The following is a 23,091-nucleotide window of genomic DNA, read 5'->3' as shown; positions in this document are numbered from 1 at the left end:
TCCCCAAAATACCGTTTTCAAGGGCAGATAACTCTTTTTCAATACAGGTGACCCATGATTTTATTGCCTTTCTTTGTTTCTTAGCTGACTGTCCTTCAAACTGACAATATCCAAAGTTTGAAGAAATTCTGTTATTGGGAAAAATTTCGCCCATCTCATAACAGCGAATTCTAGCATACGTCCTTAAGGTTAGTTCTATAAAAATTAAATGCAACAGTATATTTGTATGATCGCCTAACTGACCTTTTTATCCATAACACCAGAACAGATATTCATATTTTTCCTTTATTTAAATAGCTCGAACTTTGGACCGGCGATTTATGTGACAGGATGGGAGCATATTGTAATAAAACAGATTTTGCCTGGAACTTAGTACTAAACCATGAACTGTTTGTACGATAATGTCATGTCCCTCGAGAAATCTAGAAAGTATGTACAACTAGTACGGAAGGATTTTAATGAATCTGTACTAATGACTAGAGGGAATAAAATATCGGGACGAAACCATGAAATCAATGATCAAAAAGATTTGTAAGACGGGATTTAAAAAAACAGAGCTTAAGCGACAAATGTACACAACCCGCCGCTAGGTACACAAGGCAAAATGTAGATAAAACGAATAATCAGGGTTACCTCCTTAGTTGTAAATATATTACAAGAAATATCATGAGGTTAATATACGGCTTGGCAGTCCCTTCTTGCTAAAATGGCACACTTAGTGTCATAACTGCCCGAGGGCCATTACTTAGTGTGTTATTGTGGCTGAAAGCATAATCAGCCGTTTATTGACCTTTTTATTATATACCTGCACTTCATATTCATTTGTACATTCAGTTTACAGATTCTTTTTCTAAAAACTTATAGGGCCTAAGCATAATTTGTATTGATTTAATCATAAACAGTGCCATAAATATTTGACAATCCGCTACAGTAATGTTGCTATATGATGACAACGTCAGAACGCGCTGATGTTCCGGTTACCCGAGGCTATGGTGATTACGGCGCGTGAGGCGCACTGCGCTATTATGGATCCGTCGATGGCGGCCGTAATGACCGTTTTTAAAGCCTTATTTGTTTCTATTTATAGTAATGTATATAATTATTTTACATAATAGTAAATCACAATGCCTTAATAATCAGCCTTATTCATTAAACCTGCTGATTCTAACGTCCTTTATAAAGTGATAATGCTGGACTCAGGTGCTCGTCCAGTCTTGGTGTCCATATATAGGAGCCCCATAAAAAAGTTAAGAACTACTGTTTTTAATTCTAAAACGAAAAAAAATATTTTTTACTATATACTGATACATTGAAAAGATCCCTATGTTGCCGTAACGCTATGGATGTTTACTAGGACATGCTGTGGAACACCAAATGTCCAGTTCTGTTACAATGCAGGCTACCTTGCTGTCGTTTCCACATTTAGAAAACAGTAAACAATGTTATTATGCCTAATCTGCTGCCTTAAATATTTAACTTACATAACTTACATTTAAACTCAAAGACACCGTACGGCATAGGTTTTCTACTTTCGTTTTGCAACAAAATGGCCGGTCGTCGCTGACAAGTTTTGCAAGTGTTTAGACAAGTTAGCCGTGTTTGAATTTAAATGTAAGTTATTTAAGTGTTCCCAAGATTCTCTGAATGACCTAAAATGACAAATCTCCACAACAGAAAGAAGATATAACTTTACTTGAAATAACAGTGTCAATGTACACTGTTAAGATTTGCATTTAAGATAAGATTCCTTCATTAGAATATTATTATGAATTAATGGAAATCCGCGAGTAAATTTATTACAATTGCAATGTTACTATCTTTCTAAAGTTAAAATATGATACTACATTTGACACGTTAAATAATTCAAAATAATGTCTAAAATTTAGCTTGAAATGTGTGGATCACTATGATCATGGTCAAATATCTCAAAAGCAAGCACATGGACCTATACGTTTTATTTCACTACATTATTACAATGGAACGTCTATATATTTATGATCCTGTATTTATATAGATCTACATCTATATCTTTAACGAAGTACATTTTGCAGGGAATTTACGATTATGTATAATTCATATTCATTCGCATTCAAGTGTAGTTCGTACCAGTGAAAATAAAAATGACATTTTCACTGTCTGAAGTAGTGAAAATTTCAATTTTATTTCACTGATAAATTTCAGTATTTCACTGGAAAGCATAAAATAAAAGCTAATATTTCTGTCTTTTTGGAATGTTTTACTTATATACCAATTAGCCAGCAAATGTATTTGACTACTTTTAGCCATAATACGAAACAAAAGAAACAAGTCGCTGATAGTTTTGTTCCATTTTCCAACGAAATAAGCTTTATTTGGCTTGACTAATCTTGGAAAAGTAAAAGTATACAATAATATTTGACATTTCGAGGGCTTAGAGCGAAACTGGTCTATCTGCTTCTATTTCTATATACAGATAGACCAGTTTCGCTCTAAGCCCTCGATTTAACCTTTCTACACATTCAAGTTCTTTCCGAAATTCAAAGTCATCGTTTTTCTCTCATTGAACACTGTATAAAAGTCATTGACAATACATTAATATAAACTAAATTTAGTTTAAACAGCTAAATTTAAACAGTCTCTAATTCAAATTTTAGTTACAGCTACCTTTTCCTAAGTAGTCGGTATTAAATTACAATGCAACAACCGTGTAAGTTTGCTGTACACCATACATGGTCATTATAGGTTATTTCGAGTTAAAGTCATCTGGTTCTATTTTTGGTAACAATGACTTAAGTCTAATAATTTTGATTACATTTAACAATTTTCGAACTAGAGTAAACACAAATTAAAACTGTACAATTAAGGCTATAAAGGCGTACGCTAGAATTTGCAGCGAAATTTTTCCCAATAATAAAATTTCTCCAAACTTTGGATATTGAAGGACAGTCATCTACGAAACAAAACTATGAAATATAAATCATAGGTCACCGGTATTGAAAAAAAGATATCTGCCTTTGTAAACGTCATTTTCCCGTACAAATGCCGTTTTCAAGGGCAGATTACTCTTTTTCAATACCGGTGACGTATAAGTCTTATTGCATATTTTTGTTTCTTAGATGATTGTTCTTCAACATCCAAAGTTTGAAGAAATTCTATTACTGGAAAAATGTCGCCCATCTCATATACAGGGAATTCTAGCGTATATGCCTTTTAATCCAAATTGCTTTTTCCCGTGGTGAACTATACTGAAAAAATGCAAATCAGTGATTTTCCGTCTATTGCACCAAAATCAAGTTTTATACCCGCAAGCTTCCAGTATTGGCAGCAAGTATTTAGCATCCTGTGTATCTATCAACGAATCGACGACTTGGCACTCCTCGTAGACAAAGAAAAATCTCGTGCACACGTGGTCAGGCTCTGGACAAACCCAGATTGAACCGTATTTCATTATGGGCACATTTATCACCTCACACAGTGCAACACATGTAATGTTACTGGAAACCAGGAATCTTGATTTCCCATCACCATAATCATCTGGTTCTTTCATCTCTACATTACGTGAATGATATCTAATTCTTGAATACATCAATGATGTAGAAACACGTGTACTTAGGTAGATCCCTTTTCCATATGCAGCTCCGTTCATTTGCAATTTAGTTCCTGATGCATTCTTCAGACCTTGTCTGCAAAAAAATGGTAAATGTGATTATTTTCTAGCATAACTGATATAACAACTGGCTTCTTCACAAAGAATTATGCCAACTTTCGGCTATAACCGATTTTTGAATACTTAAAGAAGTTAATCACAATATATTTTGTGCGCAACTCAATCGCGCAGCACGCCGACGAAAGTGCATAGTTTCCGCATATGTAGAGTGCTTGCACGAACAGTACAGAATATACTGACCTAAGACTTTACTTTATAAACTTGGCGTTACTTGATGAGATTCAGAGATGCTCTCCTAAATCCTAGAAACCAATGGAATGACTTTTAAAGTCGTGACCTTAAATGTAATTGCTCTTGGTGCCTTTGCCTTGTTACAAGGGTGTAATGATACCTATGTTGAGCCTGTTAATATATTTTAGTAATATAGTCTGGTGTTTTGTCACTAATGCTGGAGATTATATCGGCGGGTAGCTATTTTATCTACAATCTTACTAATTGGATACAGGGTAAATATGGGATTGGTATGCCCCAAAACGTGTTTAAACTCCCAGTTTCCTCTATATATGTTACTGGCCATTCTGGCTTGCTTTTTGTCTGTTTCGTTTTACAAGTTTCGTATACTGCCTTGATTCCTGATGATGTTACTTCATTTCACTTCCCTTTTACGTTTATCAATTATCACGCCCCTCTTTTATGCTCCAACCCCTACTTTACTTCCCAATTCCCCTTCCTCCTCCCGCATTTTTAACAATTCTGTATATCTTTCGTATAAATAAAATGCACTTGCTGATAGATACTTGAACATGAATACTACAATTCATTTGCAGTGCCTCTCCCTCTCCCTCTCTATCCCTCTCTCTGTGCAGTACTCCAAGGTAGTGCTGTGCAGTGCTTCAAGGGAGACTTTTCCCTTTTAATTTTAGAATTACATGACTGCGTAAAATGTTAACAGGACTATAACTAATGCAATATATTCATCCGTTCAAGTGTTATTGAAAGGACAACCAAATTTTAAGTCAAAAAGGTCTCATAACTTCGCCAAACATTAAAACACTGTAACCGAAATCCAAACTGCCCTTCGTTTAATAGTCAGGTATCTATCTATCTACCAAACGAATTCACTCCCTTTATCCTTTCAAATTTTATCAAACGTACATTCTAACACGAATCGATTAGTTTTCCTAGTAAGCACACTCAGAAGGCTGAAAACTGAGTGTTGTTATTCAACAATTCATTTTTCTGACGTCACAATTAAATACGTTACAGCGTTAGACGGCTCAGCGGCGCGCTGGAAAACAGAAATCAGGCAAATATTTGATGGATATCGTCAAGGACATACATAATAATTCTTGATAACGTGCTAGAATCGAAATAATATATCTCAAACAGTGATTTGCTCATGGATAAAATCATTGTCCGTATTATGACATTCCTTCGCATCTTAACTCCAAACAATGATTTAATTTATACTCTGTATATTTAACAAATAATCAAGGCCTTCGAGTTGTTTATCGTCTGATTTACAACGGTTCATCGTTCAGATGCGTAGAAATTGAACCACGAGGGCGTTAGCCCGAGTGGTTAAATACTGAAGTATCTGAACGATGAACCGTGGTAAATAAGACGATAAATCACAAGAAGGCCTTGATTGTTTTCATTCTGTCATGCTCATTGATATATTTTGATAAATATTATACCGGACTTCATTTCCGCGAGGAGTAATGTATCGGACGTCATGCGGCAATTTGACGTCATAATTGACGTCATAATACTCTCTTACCGGTCCGCGTGTCAACCGTTGTTTATCGCAGAATATACAGAGCTTGATTTTCTTCTTTGTTTAACTAGAAATCAAATCGAGCCATGTTAGAATCTACGATAAACAACAGTTGACGCACGGACCGGTAAGGGAGCGTTATGACGTCAATTATGACGTCAAATTGCCGCATGACGTCCGGTACATTACTCCTCGGGTAAATGCATAATATTTATTAAGATATGTCTATGAGCATATTAGAATGAAAATAATCAAGGCCTCCTTGTGACTTATCGTCTAATTTACCACGGTCGTCGTTCAGATGCTTCAGTATTTAACAACTCGGGCTTACGCCCTCTTGGTTCAATTCCTACGCATCTGAACTCTGAACCGCGGTAAATTAGATGATAAACTACTCGAAGGCATTGATTATTTGTTAATTAAATCACTGTTTGGGATATTTTATTTCTTAATCGACATCTGGCTAGATTTTAAGTCTTTAAATACTGGACTCAGCTAATTCAGAGAGGTTTGCTTGCTTATATTAGGTCTGCATGCATCATTGTGACAAACTTTAATCGCAATCGACCGAGACGAGAAGTGTCTTAGAAATCCGCTTACATATAAAGTTTTTGTGATAAGGACCTCACGTAGACAATAGAGTATTAAAAATTGCTCTACTTTTTGAAAATCTCATTTAATACATCAAGCAAAAAATGTAGAATATAACTGATCATGGTAGCAATACTAGAACTATAGAAAACCGTAACTGTACACACAAAATGGTAAAGTCTGTGTCAGTTTCGTCAGCTTGAACCATTGAAAACGATGATTAATGTCCATACAGACCTTAACCTACCTGATAATAGAATGTCGGTTTTCTATACTAGAACCATAGAATGAAAATATACAAAGAAATTGGTAAAATCTACTTGATATTTGGATTCTAGTTCTGCCTGCTTGCACCATGTAAAACGAGGAGTATTGTTTCTACCTGATAATGTCAGATTTCTATGCTAGAACAAAGAAACGCAAATGTACACAGATATTGTTAGATATACCCGGTATCTGGATGCCCATTTTCTCAGCTTGAACCATGGAAAAAAGACGATTATTGTTCATGGGTAGCTTTATCTAACTGATTACGGAATGCCACTGTTCTATTTGAGAGCCAGGGAATGCAAATATACACTTAAATAGCTAAATCTACCTGATAATGGAAAGTCAGTTTTCTATGCTAGAACAATGGAATGCAAATGTACAAAGAAATGGGTAAAACTACCTGATAATGGAATGCCAGTTTTCTATGCTACAACGGTTTCCATGGAATGCAAATGTACAAAGAAATGGGTAAATCTACCTGATACTGGAATGTCAGTTTTCTGTGCTAGAACCATGGAATGCAAATGGATAAAGAAATTGGTAAATCTACCTGATAATGGAATGCGAGTTTTCTATGCTAGAACCATGGAATGCAAATGTACAAAGAAATGGGTAAATCTACCTGATAATGGAATGCCAATTTTCTACGCTAGAACCATGGAATGCAAATGTACAAAGAAATTGGTAAATATACCTGATAATGGAATGCCAGTTTTCTATGCTAGAACCATGGAATGCAAATGTACAAAGAAATTAGTAAATCTACCTGATAATGGAATGCTTGTTTTCTATGCTAGAACCATGGATTGCAAATGTACAAAGAAATAGGTATATATACCTGATAATGGAATGCCAGTTTTCTATGCTAGAACCATGGAATGCAAATGTACTGCCATGCTTCTTTTTAGCCTCCTGGAAAGCAGCTTCTTTAGATGGTGGGCTTGACAGAAGTAAGAATTGGTGAGGGGTATCCATAAAGTTCAACTGTTTTTCTGGTGGTAATTTCACTATATGTGACCTGAAAAAGGTGGATAATTCTTTATTTTTTCAGAAAGATCAAGGCAAACTGCAGGAATGGCAGTATAAGTTAAAATGCCCTAGACGGTTATAACTTTTGTACCAGTTAACATTTCTTCCAAGTTTATTGAAATGTTACAAACCTGTTTTACAATGTTCGCAGTACAGAAGATAGTTTTTTTGCAAGTTCAAAAGATATTATCGTTACTGTAGTGTGACAACGACTACATGAACACGGGTTTCTCTTATCAACTACCAAGCATATGGTATGAATGTAAGTCTGTATGAATGATAAACTGGCAAACGGTTTCATTCTCAATATTTAAACGTTCATATAATAAACAAGAAATATCTTTAAAAATGATGGTCGGCGAATTGTAATAAGGAAAGAAGTTTATGAATTTTTCATCTAACATTCATCTTTCATCTAACATTTTTCAAATTGCAAAACCAAACACCGCACTTTAACAATTTAAATGGTTCTCTTTTAATTTTTCGCAAAGGTTTCGTAGGGTTGCAATTTTTTTCGTTTATCCTTAGACGAATAATTACAGCAGTAGTTTGATGAAGATTCATGAAGCGGTTCATGAGAAGAGGTCATTAAACGTGTTTATATTTTTAGCTAAATTGGTCCCTATCCCCATTTGTAACAAAATAGCAGGAGACCTTACGATATTGTTACACATCGAGTTTGATAAAAATCCATTACATTTTAGTGGTTAATGAGAAGAAAGGCATATCTACTGTTAGCTATGGTGGTCCCTAATAGGGCCCAATTTCCTATATAAATAAATTTGGAAGAGGACCTTATAATGATGCTCCAGACCAAGTATGACAAAGATCCACCAAGCTGTTCATGAGACGCTGTATAAAGGCATTTCTAGTTTTAGCTCTAGCAGCCCCTAAAAGGGGTCAAATGTCGCAGCTGGACAAAGTTGGCTGCGGGCCTAATAAAGATGCTACAAATCAAGTTTGATTAGAATACATGAGAAAAAAATCAATTAAAAGATTTTTTTATTTATTATTTTTATTTATTTCTAAAATAGGCCAACTGATCCCGCTTTAACAAATAGCATATTCGCTATTCATGAATCTTTGGACAATGACGTCACACCTATAAAAAAAGTGAAGGTCAAGCAAAACATACAATTGTAATTATTTCAATATTTCTGTTTCATAAGCAAAGTTTGACCGTAGTCATATCACATAGATAAACTGTATGCAGCGTACCTTCATTTCAGTGTAATGAGATTCAGTCATTATATAGCATATATATAATAAAACAGATTTCAACTGAGTTCAATATTTGCATACCATACTAAAGAAAAATATTCATATATGATAAATCAGTTAAAAGTTTATAACAAATATATCAAAGCAAACTACTCATTTTAATATGCAATCTGAATAAGTCACAAAAGCAAGAAACCTTTTCATATACAGACGACAATTGTAGCAAGGAAAATCTTTTAAAAAGCACTTCTCTACATAAAAGACTCTTATCACACCCTTATCCATGTGATACGCAGACCGTATTCAACTCTTTCTTTAATTTGATATATGTTGGTATTTGAACAGGTTTTTAACATATTTATTAAACTTATTTATCATTTTGAGATATATCAATATTCTTGCTAAATATACCGAGCCAAAGTTAGCTTTAAAACTGTGAACAGCGTCGTTTAGGATAAACGCTTTGTCTACGTTTCACTCAGCGTATCACAATCAACAGAGTGAAAGAAATTGACACTCTCGTCCAATCAGGCAGAGTGTAACATAAATCTTCCATTTTGATAAATTATGTATAATGCGTTATCAAGTAGTTTGATTTGCAAACTGAAGTCACGTGGCATAGGTAACGAAAACGAATTTAGACGGCGTCGCCGAAAAAAGACTTTTCAAAAGCAACACTTTTAATTTTACTAACCTGTTACTTGTTATTATCCATTGTATTAAGGGATATACTGACGGATTGTTTGCATCTAATTTCTGCTTTAACGACGTCGAACACAACATCTCTGTCATCGGTGGAATTGCATCTAATACAGTTTCCGCCAAATCATAATCTGGACTTTTTGGTGTCAACAATAAATTACAAGGATCTTTAGGATCCACTACAGTTGGGAAGGGATCAAATATTATACTTTTACGGTTTGATCTGCTTGCAGCACGGGTCATATTTATTAGCAAGTCTACAACTTCAGCTCCCGTTGCGATATCCTCTGCAGCGTCAGCCATGACTCCTAATGTCTGGAACGCAAACACACAAAGTTCTCGACTGCACACGGTTGGTTTCAACATTGCGCCATTTTGAAAAACATGTGGCTCATCACAGATTACGCAGTACTCATTCATTGTAGGAATTCTTTGTCTTACATAGCGAAACACCTGTACTAAAAACCCATCAGCAATACTTGGAATATTTTTGGCATTTTTACCATCAAATGTTAGTGGCTTTATATTCAAATCTTCTGGCATACTCCGGTTATCCAAATACGGATCCGGCATCACACAAGCGCTACGTGTTCTGTCGGCTTTATTTGTTTTTTCATTTACATCTTTTTCTTTCTCTGTCTTTATCCTTGTAAATGGTACATCGTCAAATACTTCCGCATCTCCAAGTCGAAAGACATTTTTGTCATCGGATATTTGGAAAATTGAACTAAAGGGTGTTTGATTAGAATCTACTTCGGACGGTTTAAAATCAGACGTTGACGGTTTGGCGCCTGAATTTGTGTCAACTAAAGCTTTATTTGGACTATTTTCTTTGGTACACTTATGTGGGTTGTCAAGGATCAGAGTTGCCGCCTCGTCAATATTGCCATGTGTAATTAACAAAGCGTTCCTTGCTAACTCTTCTTCAAAGCCGATATTTACAAGTTCCTCAACTACCTCATTCATACGAATAACAGAAATGATGTCAATCATTTGATTGTTATTAGTCTTTATACCCACATGAGCCCTTTGCGTCTTCTCCATTTTCTGGTCTGCTTCAAGATCTTTATGCAAATGATGCCATTCTGTGGATATGAAGTTCTCAATACATTTGCGTACTTGTAAACAGTCAAATCCTATTCCCTCTGTCTTTGAAGGTTTGAATACCTCAACCTTTGGCCTGCTTGGCGAATCCAGATATCTGGACAATGATAAACGCAGACTCACAACTAAAGGTTCCGATCTAAGCACTTTCCAAACTTCAGTCGTTACATCCTCATCCAGGAAACCTAACGGAATATGTAGTTCAACATCTATCTCGTCGTTGTACTTCAAAAGCCGACATTTTACAGACTTTTCACCATAAAGGTAAATCAAGTTTTCAATATCCCTGTAAAGTTTCGGATGCATTCTCCAAATGCATAAATGGAATTCAGCTTCAGTCGTGAAACATCGGGCATATCCCTATCCTCGTAGAATAAAATAAATGTCGAGGTGATCAGACTGCGCCAAAACTCGATACTACAGCTGTGTAATTAGACGCTCGTAACCCAGCGTTCATAAATCTAAAAATAGAAAGTTATATTTCTTGAATATTGTTACAGTCCCAAATTTACCATTGGATAGAAATATTATAACATGTCTCGATTTGATTGCAAGATAAACAAAGAAGAAAGTCAAGCTCCTTATATTCTGCGATAAACAACGACTGACGCGCGGGCAAGTAAGAGAGCAATATAATTTCAATTATGACGTCAAATTGCCGCATGACGTCCGGTTCATTACTACTCGAATAAATGAAGCCCTGCATATTTTTTTACTAAAATATTTCATTGAACATGTAAGAATGAAACAATCAATGTATTCTTGTGGTTTTTCGTCTAATTTACCATGGTAAAATAATAACGACAAATGTAACTGTGGTCTTAGGCCTACTATAACTAAGAAAAAAGTAAATAGAGTAGGGGGTATACTGTTCGATTTGATGCCTTTGGTTACTTAAAAGAATTTTTTCATTTCATCTGCATAATTGGGTTATGCTGCTCTAATCTAATCACTGATAGGGTGGTGGATGTGTTCAGAAAACACATATCTCTCAAATGGAAACATTAACTTTTACTAAATGGCTGTTTTTTTCTATGAAAGAGTGCATATAGGATAAAAAAGCAATGTTTTTATCAGAACTGGTAAGACTTTTTCCTTTTCTTCTCTGTCAACGCTTGAATATGTCATGCAGGCAGGGTACCAACATAATTCATGCATTTAGCTGCAGCAAAAAACATTTTAACCTGATTTTACTACTCGTGTCTGTGTTTTAACCGTTTCCAGTCTAACTTCGATATATCACTGTGTGAACGTTTGTAAAAATCTTTCTCTTGCACTGACAACGCGTCTGATGATAAAAACATAATATCCGAAAGGGGAGTTAAGACTTGGCCTTACATTTCGAGAAAAAAAATCAAATAACACCAAATTATAGAAAGAAAAGGTTTTTATAGTCGGTGTAAAAGCTCATAAGAGCTTATGTTTATTTGTTGTTGTCTTGCCGACTCAAAATAAATCTTATCTTATCTTCACATAAAAATTTAACAGCATATAAAACATGTATAGATCTATTATGTCCCTTACACAACAACTGTCAATTGAATTCCAGAAAATGACTGCATAAAGGGGCCTAGTCAAAATAATTCGACGTTTAGACTGTTTTGTGACGGGGTAATCTAAACGAGTGGAGATATTGCCCATGTGAAAAAAATCTCTTTCGCGTCGAATTAGTTTGACTAAAAGGGGCCACACTTTCGGACAGTTCAGCGCCTTTAAAAACTCACCATTTTCAAAGAACAGTTACCTATCTTCGTTCTGATGCATCTGAAATAATGTCCCAGTACTGAATTTTCACATAATTAAGCCAGCAATTGTTTATTTTTACTTCTTTACAAAGGCTATACATTTTTAAAGGGGGACAACTCTTTAAAATACTGTAAGGATCCATCGGCAGGTAGACTGTTGGTAAAGATGTTGTTCGTTTATCAACTATTTCTGTGTTTTGAAGATATACTCCTAAACAGTAGGCCCTAACAGATAAACAGAAAATCAAAATATAGTACGAAATTTAGGAAAACTCGTTCATCGTGATGCCTTTGAAATTAGAAAAACAATTTTGTATGGCATATCATTTTCAAAATATTCTACTTTCATCTTCACATAAGCATTTATAAATGACTTTTTGTTTTAAGCAACGAATAAGTGCAAAAATAAGTAAACTCTTACGCTTTCAGTTTTCGGTAAGAGTTAGCAAAAGTTCTGGAGGGGGGGGAGGGGGCTATTTTTTTGGTTCAATTTCGTCGGAATGAAACTCCTTAACTTTATGTAAACCTTTCTCTTTTGCCTCCTTTGTTTAAAGTTAACTGTTTTGTTTTGTTTTGTTTTGTTCTGTTCTGTTTGTCACATATAATCTTTGTAATTTTATGTATATGTGTTACATAATTATATGTATATGTAGAATGTACGAGTGTAATTTTCTTCGTATTCCTTGTAGATATACATTGATATTAGTCACATATATATGGTTAGGTGTAATATCATGTGTGTGTATTAGATCTATATACAGATGTGTTTAACATACAGTTACACTGATAACAAATGCTAAATTTTACCCTCTTGACGCAAACTAAAATGATGCTGAAGTTAGGGCAAAACAAACACTTTAAGAGTAATGTTTGCATTATTATTTTGCAGTACATCTTACAAATTGTTTATGAAAGCAATAAAAACGTTTACAACTGTTTTATCTTAAACAGTGTCGGGCATACCTATCAGTTGCTAAAAGGTCGGAGGACATAATTTTCTCATTTCTTTGAAACGGAAACTTGAATTCTAATTTAATAATTTCTCATAGTGGTTAACATAGTTCAATAATATTAAACTTGCATAGGGGGGCCTTTTAATATCTGGACGTTCGACATGTTAAAATTGTAAAATCTAGTGGTTAAACGTGTTATATCCGCCACGGTTTCGCTATGTCTTTTATTTTTGTATGCCATCATGTTTTATAGCCTGTATGAGTTTCATTAGGCGTAAAAAAAATGTTTGTTTCCGGTATCCCGACCTACCCTAAATTTCTGGCCCGACCCTAAATGTTTTTATGGCCTTGGAGAACATTTTTTTCAACTTTCTGACAAAAAGTTGCAAAACTGCACTTTTTCTGCTTTAAACATGGTCAGTGATGTTATAAATCAACTTACTGATGCTCTAGAGACATAACCCCCCCCCCCCCCCCCCCCCCCCCCCCCCCCCCCCCCCCCCCCCTATTTGTATTCATTTTTTGACACAAAAATAATTTCCGAAAAGTCTCCCTTAATAAAAAAAAAATCTAAAAAAAAAGTTTTTCCGACCTACCTACCCTAACTTTTTTGAGCATGTTACCGGAAACAAAGAAATTTTTTTTTAGGCCTTATTAAAAACTACAGGTTTAAGCATGTTTATGTGTATTAACTGTACTATGCATTAGGTTTAAAAAATAGTACATACTGTATGTACATGTATACAGATAAACAATATATTTATAAATATGAAAAAGAATCGAGTTTGAAGCTGATAAATTTTAGTCGAACAGAAAAAAAAGGAAACTACAATATTATAATCTCATAAACCCGGATATTGTTAGAAACCGAACGTTACATTTTATCATGTTTTAAAAGCAAAGTACATTACCGTCAAAATAATAACAAGAATATAGATAATATCACATTTTAAAATATAAACGTATTATTCATAAGTTTGTAAACACACAACTTGATGTACTTTCAGTTTTACCTAGGAGAATTAATATGCTATATTATAAACGCCACATTAAGGTTAAACCAGGAAGTCGTTTAGGCATAATGTCTTTATCACGTCTTAATCACCTTTAAACAAATGATGTCTCTTATAGCTGTATATTACCAATAATCCATATCCATATTTGAAAGGAAAATACTTAATTAAAAATACAGACTTACCTTCAGAAATGATGAAAATAAATTCCATGCTTCCGTGAACAGTATCAGTTTCGCAGTATTACAATCTATTTTTAGTAATTTATTTTGGGAAATCCCCGAGGAAATACCCGGTAGGGGAGTCCTGGTATGAATATACTTTAAACCTTTACATTATATTTTTTTACGCGTTTATTATTAATAACGAGTGAAAATATTACTTATCGGGAAAATGTTAACATTTTATTTACTGACAGGCAATAAACTGATAGATATCTACGCCATATCATTTATTCATAAGGCCTAAAAAAAAATCTTTGTTTCCGGTAACATGCTAAAAAAAATTAGGGTAGGTAGGTCGGAATTTTTTTTTTTTTTTTGGATTTTTTTTTTATTAAGGGAGACTTTTTGGAAATTATTTTTGTGTCAAAAAAAATGAATACAAATAAGGGGGTTATGCCTTTAGAGCATCAGTAAGTTGATTTCTAACATCACTGGCCGTGTTTAAAGCATAAAAAGTGCATTTTTGAAAGTTGAAAAAAGTATTCTCCAAGGCCATAAGGGGTAGGTCGGAATACCGTAAACAAACAATTTTTTACGCCTAATACAACGGGTTTGTATTTAACTACTCAACTGTCTCGTTATTAATAAGTCAATTTGGAGTGTCAAAAGGATTATCTCTATAAAGGGTATGCTCGCAATTGTTACAAAATTCCTAAGGATTAATACCATGGTTAATTACCCGTTTATCTACATCTCGTCGAATATTTGGCGCAGACCTTTATTGTTCTTTATTTATCTTACCAACTCTTCTTGTTAATTTTTTAATTTTTTTTGTGTTTGAATATTACATATAAACACCAAAACCCGCTTTTACAATATACTCAAAACTCAGACAATTTCACAGTGGACCTAATTATTTTCGATATATACGCTAATATATTCTGCTTTCTTGAAAACAATATAATACGTTTATAGCCACATATGAAATATTGGTGTTAAAACGAGAAGAATTAAAGTCTGGCAGTTATGTTATTGCACAATGAAATTAGGAAGTGAAAATAGTTACAATTTACACAGTATTATCAGATGTTGTCAAGATCTCAATGAAAGCAAGAGCCTATTATTTATGGTTGCATATTTCTGCCACGAGATAGCTCGGTAGCTATCACGACATTTTAACAGGAAATGTGTGCCTTTTTCTGGAAACATTTCAGCAATAAACAATATTTTCTAGATATTTTATTCATTTCCTGAAAATGTTTTAAATAGAGCAGTATTTCGCGGTATCTAGCTATTTCGTGGCAGAAATATGCGACCATAATTAAACTGTAAAAATATCTCTTTATGCCTCCCGACTAGGCTGAAATTATCTTGGAACTTCCACAACGCGATCCGTCTAATTTTGAGTAAAGCTAACTTTAAGCCTCGCGGAAATATCTGATTTAACAGAACATTATATAGGATGAATTTTGAAAAGGATTTCATTTGAGGATACAGATAGGAGGAGGCCACTTAAATTGTGTGAGCATGTGACTAAACAGTTTCAGAAAATTGTCTATTTAAGAAATAACATATTGAAAAAACCATCTTTCACTATATCAAATTAAAAAAAAAAACAAGAGGTAATTTGCCTGCGAAACAATTACACGAGGGCGTGGCCCGGCAAAAATTCGTATCAGTCTTGAGATTATATTATTTTACACCTAACTATAAATAGTAACAAAGAAGCCGTTAAAACGGTCATTAAGGCTGCTGTTTACGAATCCTTGATGGCGCTTGAGGCACACGCGTCATAATTATAAGGCGCCGGTTAACCGGAACGTCATGTTGTTCTGACGTTGACGTCCTGTATCAACGTCATTAAGTGAATGCTTAATCATTTTCAGATCGATTGTCGAATATTGATGGCATTGTTGAAAGAAGCAATACAAATAATCAGTATTGGTTTTAGGAAAACATGAAAATGAAAATACAAAGATAGATTTTAGTTATTAGGTATGTGTAGGCACTATTGTCATATCAGTCGACGGGCGTTGCTAACAGAATAATGCCGTTTACGCACTAAATAGTCTTAAATTTTATAAATGTGAGACCGGATATACATTTCTTGCACATCGGACTGGCGTTTCCGGTGATTTTACCCATGCCGGCAAAATTCATCTTGCACCCCCCCCCCCCCCCCCCCCCCCCTCATCCCCCATGCCAGATGACGCTCGTGCTGTTAATGACAACTAGTGTTTCATTGTTTATGTAAAAATACGAAAAAAAGCAGGTACCTTGATAATTTCTCTCCGTTCCTTATAGTATATTTCTCGGTTCAAAATACGTTAGTTTACTGTAAGAACATAACGTTACACTACAAACGAGAAAATTAAAGTGGAACGTTTTTATGACGCGTAACGCAAAACATCATGACGTCACTTCTGCTTATGGACGTTAATTTTCCGCGCTCTACTTTAAGAAAGAGTGCTACAAAGAAAGTATTTCTACCTGTTATTAGTAAAATACAGCATGCAAGAAAATAATCTGCCAGAATGAAATGCTAACATGTAGACAATATGCAAGAAAAACTATCAGTCATGTGTTTACGAATCGGATAGAAATATCCGTCCCTCGGCCACCTGCGCGTGGGCGGTAATTCGGCAAGCCTCTTTACCGCCAAATGCGCAGGTGCCCTCGGAACGAATATTTCTATCTGATTCGTAAACACATGACAGATATTATTACTGTACTTAACACATGACAGATATTATTACTATACTTAAAGCTTTCTGGTTTGCTCAAACTTTTCCTAAGCCGTGAAGATTTTCATGATTTACGATGATGATTTTCTATGAAAGCAGCATGCTTTCAGATTTGGCTAGAAAATAAACTTTCTTTCAAATTGAAGTTTTGTCATATTATGAACATTAGAATATGAATTATTGTTTCTTAAATATTTGAAAAGTTCCAAATCAAGAAAAAACATGACCGCGCCGGGAATCTTACCCCGGAACGCCGCGCAATAAAGACATTTTTCCGTCGTCGTAATCAATAGCGCTATAGCTAAAGTAGTGAACAATAACTTCAAAATATAGATATTTATAATCGGGACAGTTTACCTGGAGTAAAAGCGTGACAAATGCTTTCCGACTTTCATCGTAAAAAGTAGTAAAAACAGCAAATTCTCATGTGTTTCCATAACATAAAGTTCGCCAGTAATTAGGTTTTAAAGCCATAGCATTTATTTCAAGATATCTAAAAAATATATATTTTTGTTGTCGAACGATCTGGAGGCATGCTGCTTTAACTTAACGCTAAATGTTTTCGACAGATTAAAAAAATCGAACTTAAAGCATAACTAGTACTTCTTATGATTATCAAATAATGTTGAATACGTCTAAAATTATGTTTTACGTTATTTTCTGTATGTCATCGCCGAAATATCAACATTTAGCGAAGGAGACAGTTTCTAAACCAACTGGAACTTTAACGATGGAGATACTCCGTCCGTTCACTTCTGCCTGTATGCTTGTACGATATGACCTGCAGTCAATGTCTCTTTCTAGTTCATATGAACGTTTACGGGTCGGATAAAACTGGATAGGATTATCATCTGATGTTTCTATCGGACTCTTGAATGTTATTTTGTTTCCAACATTTCTGTAATCAGTAACTGGAATGTTACCTACCGTAATTTTTTTGACATTTTTGACAAATGTTCCTGAGACAGACTCGACCTTAACGAAAGGCCTGTCATTTGGTAATGGGTCTCCGTTGTAATCGTACTGGTTACGAATTTGCAAAACATATCCAGACTTGTTTGCTTGATACTGGGTTTGGATACGCTTCGTAACATTAACTTTGACCGTTGGAACGGACCTTTCGCGATTAATGAATTTAACTAACGGTGATGAGCCATTGGTCGCGTTGAACTGATACAACATGATCAGTTCTTCGCTGGTAAGTATTCCAGTTGTGGCCACGGCCATTGCAAACTTCTCTATTGGCATGATTGGAAATCGAATCGCAAACAACGCGTTCCCGAGGCATTTGCGCAACTTGAGTGCATCTGTAGGCTGGTTATTGTCTTCGCAGTTGTTTTTAGACCAGTGTAACGCAGCTTTAAAGACATCTACTTCATCTTCTGACAGTTCATCACTTTTAAGTAAATTAAACAATGTCGAGTGGGAGACTTTTAAGAAACCTGGTGATTTTAATACTTCGGTAGCATTATTCAGGATGTAATCAAAGCATTTTGTTTGAAGAGAGTTCATGTCATAGAAGACGGCATGTTCATGTATAGAACATACATTGCTGGTATCTATATTTCTTTCAAGGAAGGAAGAACATTGTTGTACAAGACCCATTAGTGCATACTTTTTGGCAGCATACAAGCAGCGTAGCACATTTCTCCCATCTATTTTTGGCTTGTCGGAATATATAAATCTGAAATAACACAATTGCACGTCTTAGTAATGCAAATTTACACGTTGTCAGATTCCAAATTTTCATTTTCAGTTCTAACTTCTGATATAGATATTGTGTACATATAAACATATAATAAATTATCGATGTTGCTCATTGGAGAGCTGGAGCGGTCTTCTGCGCATGTCCAGAAGAGATTATCAATCGGAGCGCACGGCAAAACACGCAAATTATTGCATGTCCGCACGCATTTAGTGCATAATATATGTATGATATACTGACTAAAGGTTAGGGTTAGTACTACCATAGTTATAATATATATACATTATAGATACTTTTCATTTAAATTGTTTGAATCCGGTAGGTACCGGGGCCTGTAATTTATACAGGTGCTCCAGATCTGCAGTGAGTCACAGTCAAATATTATATATGTTTTCACACATCGATTGTCGGTTGTATAAATACACCTGTAAGTATATACAGAGACAAACTTTTTCGAACTTTTCAAAGATTTACAGCACACTACATCTTCAGTTTGACGGACATCAGATACAGTTTTAAACAGGCGATCCATAACACTCGCGTTCGCCGTTGATTTAGCATATAGCCGGTGAATAAACCTTGTGTTTCTGTAACGGACTGATATAAATTTAAAAACAAAGTATTAAGACTGAGGAAAAGAATCTTTCTTTTGAGAGAAAAAAAACACAGACGATATCTAGTGCAAATAAAAATTAACCTTAAAATAACTTCCATTGCTTCAGGGTCCACGTCTTCGATCAACACTGTGTCTCCCTTCTCTGCGAGCGAACCGTAAAACATGGCTTCAAAAACAGCACTGCGCATGCTCAGTACAAATTTATGCGCCGGAAATACAACTTGTTTGTCGTCACTGAACGTGAAGCGTATATCCGACAGACGTTCTGACAGGCACAGATGAGACAGACATTGTTCGGCTGTCTTTTTATCTCGCCAACCAACGTCAGGGGGGCTGCAAAAAGGAAACAAATGTTTATTGTAAGTGTCCTTAACGTCCACATAAGGAGTTAAGATGTTTCACCAAGAATAAAAAGAAGATTCTGGAAAAACCAAGAACAATGCTGACTTTAGAAATAGTTGAAACACTCTGTTTATCAGTATGGCGGCAGAATATTCTGGACCACCATTGAAAAATAAATAAATTATTGACATAATGATGTCTCCAAACTAGTTCACTTATCAATGAGTTATCAATGAAGTAAAGCCTAAGGGAGAAAGACATGTACATTACAACACCTATAGTTATCACTTTATCAAATGAGTGGTTACAATTTAAGTGGATCATAATTGATATCATTAAAATACGGGTAAACAAACTTACGTATTAATTTGATAACAGATATATTGGTAAGGGATAATATGATTAATGCATGTTAACTTTTCATACTAGCTGACGATTCTACGTGACTGGAACACTGTTGATTGTTTCAATTTGAGGCCTGGCAAGTACTTTTGCACAACATGTATATTCGAGCGAGTAGCAAATATATTATTTTTTGATGTAATATAAAGGTTCGGCTGAATTTATTAATTTAAAATGAATGTGTTTGTCTGTTTCTGTACACTGTGGTACTTGATGCTGATTTCTTGTTTGCACCATAGATGCATTCGTGGCATTTTTTGTTTTTTGTTTTTTGCTTAAAACTGTGGAAAAGATTAAAGATTATCTTATTTATCTCGCGTCAAGGATGAGACATCAAATGATATGAGCCGTGCCATGGGAAAACCAACATAGTGGGTATGCGAGCGACCAGCATGGATCCAGACCAGCCTGCGCATCCGCGCAGTCTGGTCAGGCTCCATGCTGTTCGCTAACAGTTTCTCCAATTCCAATAGGCTTTAAAAGCGAACAGCATGGAGCCTGACCAGACTGCGCGGATGCGCAGGCTGGTCTGGATCCATGCTGGTCGCATACCCACTATGTTGGTTTTCTCATGGCACGGCTCATATTCAGAATTAACCTGAAACGTACATCTGGCACATTGGCGTAGATATTATAATAATTATATATATTTTTTATACTGATGTTACCTTTTGGTGTCCAAGGATGTAGACGTAGAAAATACGTGTTCCCTCTGAATGGCTGTTTTTCTAGACATTTTCTATAGCACAGCAATTCCCACTGAAAGAGATAACTGGTTTTAAATATTTTTCTTAAAGACGCAGCTAACGGCATTTTGACATTTGCTAAAAACGCGACTTTGGTAAACGATACAAAAGTTGTATGTTGTTTTCAAATCGACCAGTTAAAGAAAAGGTTAGCAGCGAAAGGAACATTGCCTGAAAATGGATCAGGAAATCGTCTTCAAAAGCCAGAATATAGCAAACGGAAATAAAACAATGTCAATACTTTAAGAAGTTAACTTATAATTGAATTCATCATATTGTGTTGAGTAGATCATTAGATATTGTCAACATGATGAGACTATTGTAAATCAGGGCTGGCAGCACTAGTCCCAATATGTGTGCATTTTTTATTATTCACCATTCCTAGATTTTAATAGTGACGAATGTGTAGAATTCGTCATGAGAGGAAGACGTCCTGTTAGCATACGGAAGGTCTGTGGTTATACCAAGGTATCCGTCCATACCTTAAACAATGCCTGGGGGCACATGGGGTCTTCCTCCTCGACCACCAAAGGCTAGAAAAACAAAAGCATACGACCTAAATTGTGTCTTTTGGATACAGCCAACAAAAACAAAAACAGAGGAAAAAAAGGTATAATAATACATTATTGAACACATGTATATAAATTCAAGTAAATGAAAAGTAAGAAAGCATTACCTTTAGAATTGACGCAATTACCTACGTTTAAATTAAATGCAAAAAGAAGATTATTATTATCGTCTTTAAATTATTCATTTGAAATTTTTACTTACACGCAGTTTGATATCTAATGTCTAACTATCATTTCAAGATAACGGAGGTGTGCGACTGGTATTTAATTTTGGTATAGAGTACCTAGTATTAGAGATAAATCAATGACCGAAATAATCCTTCCCTGCAATAACCTGTACTACTGTATGACACCAGTTAATAGGAAGAATGAAGTAACGTATGGTTAACGCAAGACAGCAAATGCTCGACTATTCGAAATATTGTCCCAAAAGCAGGAAAATATTACCCAAAATTTTAAAATATCAAAAACGTTTTAAGTTCAAAAGGGGATATAATTTGGCCAAAATGCATGTCAGAGTTATGGGACTTGATGCTATCAACTAGTTTTATAACTCCAAAGGCACGTGTGTTCTGCAGATAGTAACTTGCACGCAAAACTTTAACCAGAATTTTCTAAGTCCAAAAGGGGGCATAATATGCTCAAAATACATGTCAGAGTTGTGGAACTTGACCCAGTAAGGTTGGTAATTGACCTAGAAAAAGAAAAAATAAGTTTCAAAGCTATACCTCTAAATGATAGATGTATGTACTTGCATGCAAAACTTTAACCAAGGTGTGACGCCGACGCCGACGCCACCACGGTGAGTAGAATAGCTAGATTATTCTTCGAATAGTCGAGCTAAAGACTAAGTGATAAGTCATTTCATTGTATAATGCAAGTAACTTAGATTAACACTGAACATTATAAGTTGGAATATTCGGAAAAATAGACATGTTGCTATTTCAATATGTGTACGTGTAAAACGTACGAGTATTCGACCTCTGTACATAAAAATATACGTCAAATTCGAGTCACTAACTACTCTGCTTGTACAGATACACCCTTGATGGTCAGAATAGAATTAGAATTACACGAACTTGTGATGTGTGTGGTTCTAGAGACAGAAGACGAGTTTCACATGTTCTATGTGTGTTTGTCCGCATTATGAAATGTTGAAAAAATGTTATATTGATAGATATTACTATGAAATAGATCTACCAAATATATGGAAATTTCTTAAACATTTGTCTTGTACAAACGAAAAACACTAAGTAGCCTAATCACTATGGGGAATCACGTGATCAAATGACACCAAGCTGATGCAAGTCCTTATATCAATGCAATAGAAAATTGCGATTTAAAATAGTGCTCTCTGTGAGAGCTTTTGGACTTTAGAACGGACATTTTTCGAGTTCGGCGATCAATCCAGAAATACGCCATTTTTGAGCGAAAATCCTACCAAAATGATCTTAGATATCAAAGAGAACGCAGCGGTGACAACTAGTTGGTCGTTTATCAAGGAACAGTCGCTTGGGTTTGGTTTTCAAGCCATTTGAAAATACGCTTGCTGTGGAAGCATTGCGGTTTGTCCAGGTTACCAGCAAAACTAAAGCAGACACGGACATATGTTATATCACCACAGGTACGCATTGATATAAGGACTTGCACCAGCTAGGTGTCATTTCACAAAAAATATATCTTTAAAAACTTTACCTTTAAAAACACCGTTTTGTTTACGAATTCTGCTTGGCGTGATACCCCAGTTGAAAC

The 23,091-nt window shown here is 35.1% G+C and overlaps 2 protein-coding genes across 2 annotated transcripts; both read right to left on the bottom strand.

Annotated features, from left to right (window-relative positions):
* Positions 1 to 3,076: 3,076 nt before the first annotated feature.
* On the bottom strand, positions 3,077 to 14,449 carry LOC123542360 (protein mono-ADP-ribosyltransferase PARP6-like). The gene is made up of 4 exons (XM_045328174.2): positions 14,237 to 14,449; positions 9,229 to 10,801; positions 7,123 to 7,302; positions 3,077 to 3,662 (listed from the first exon to the last, which is right to left on the bottom strand). Exons 2-4 carry the CDS (start codon positions 10,644 to 10,646, stop codon positions 3,269 to 3,271), a joined length of 1,992 nt encoding a protein of 663 aa, XP_045184109.2. The 5' UTR covers positions 10,647 to 10,801; positions 14,237 to 14,449; the 3' UTR covers positions 3,077 to 3,268.
* A 2,043-nt stretch (positions 14,450 to 16,492) lies between these two features.
* On the bottom strand, positions 16,493 to 20,981 carry LOC123542718 (BTB/POZ domain-containing protein 2-like). The gene is made up of 3 exons (XM_045328681.2): positions 20,693 to 20,981; positions 19,362 to 19,613; positions 16,493 to 18,643 (listed from the first exon to the last, which is right to left on the bottom strand). The coding sequence occupies exons 1-3, from the start codon at positions 20,758 to 20,760 to the stop codon at positions 17,641 to 17,643; spliced, it is 1,323 nt and encodes a 440-aa protein (XP_045184616.2). The 5' UTR covers positions 20,761 to 20,981; the 3' UTR covers positions 16,493 to 17,640.
* Between the last annotated feature and the right edge of the window lie 2,110 nt (positions 20,982 to 23,091).

Source organism: Mercenaria mercenaria, chromosome 19 (assembly GCF_021730395.1).
Source record: "Mercenaria mercenaria strain notata chromosome 19, MADL_Memer_1, whole genome shotgun sequence".
Classification (NCBI taxonomy): Eukaryota; Metazoa; Mollusca; class Bivalvia; order Venerida; family Veneridae; genus Mercenaria; species Mercenaria mercenaria.
The sequence above is the reverse complement of the archived record's forward strand: the minus strand, read 5'-3'. Positions and strand labels throughout refer to the sequence as shown.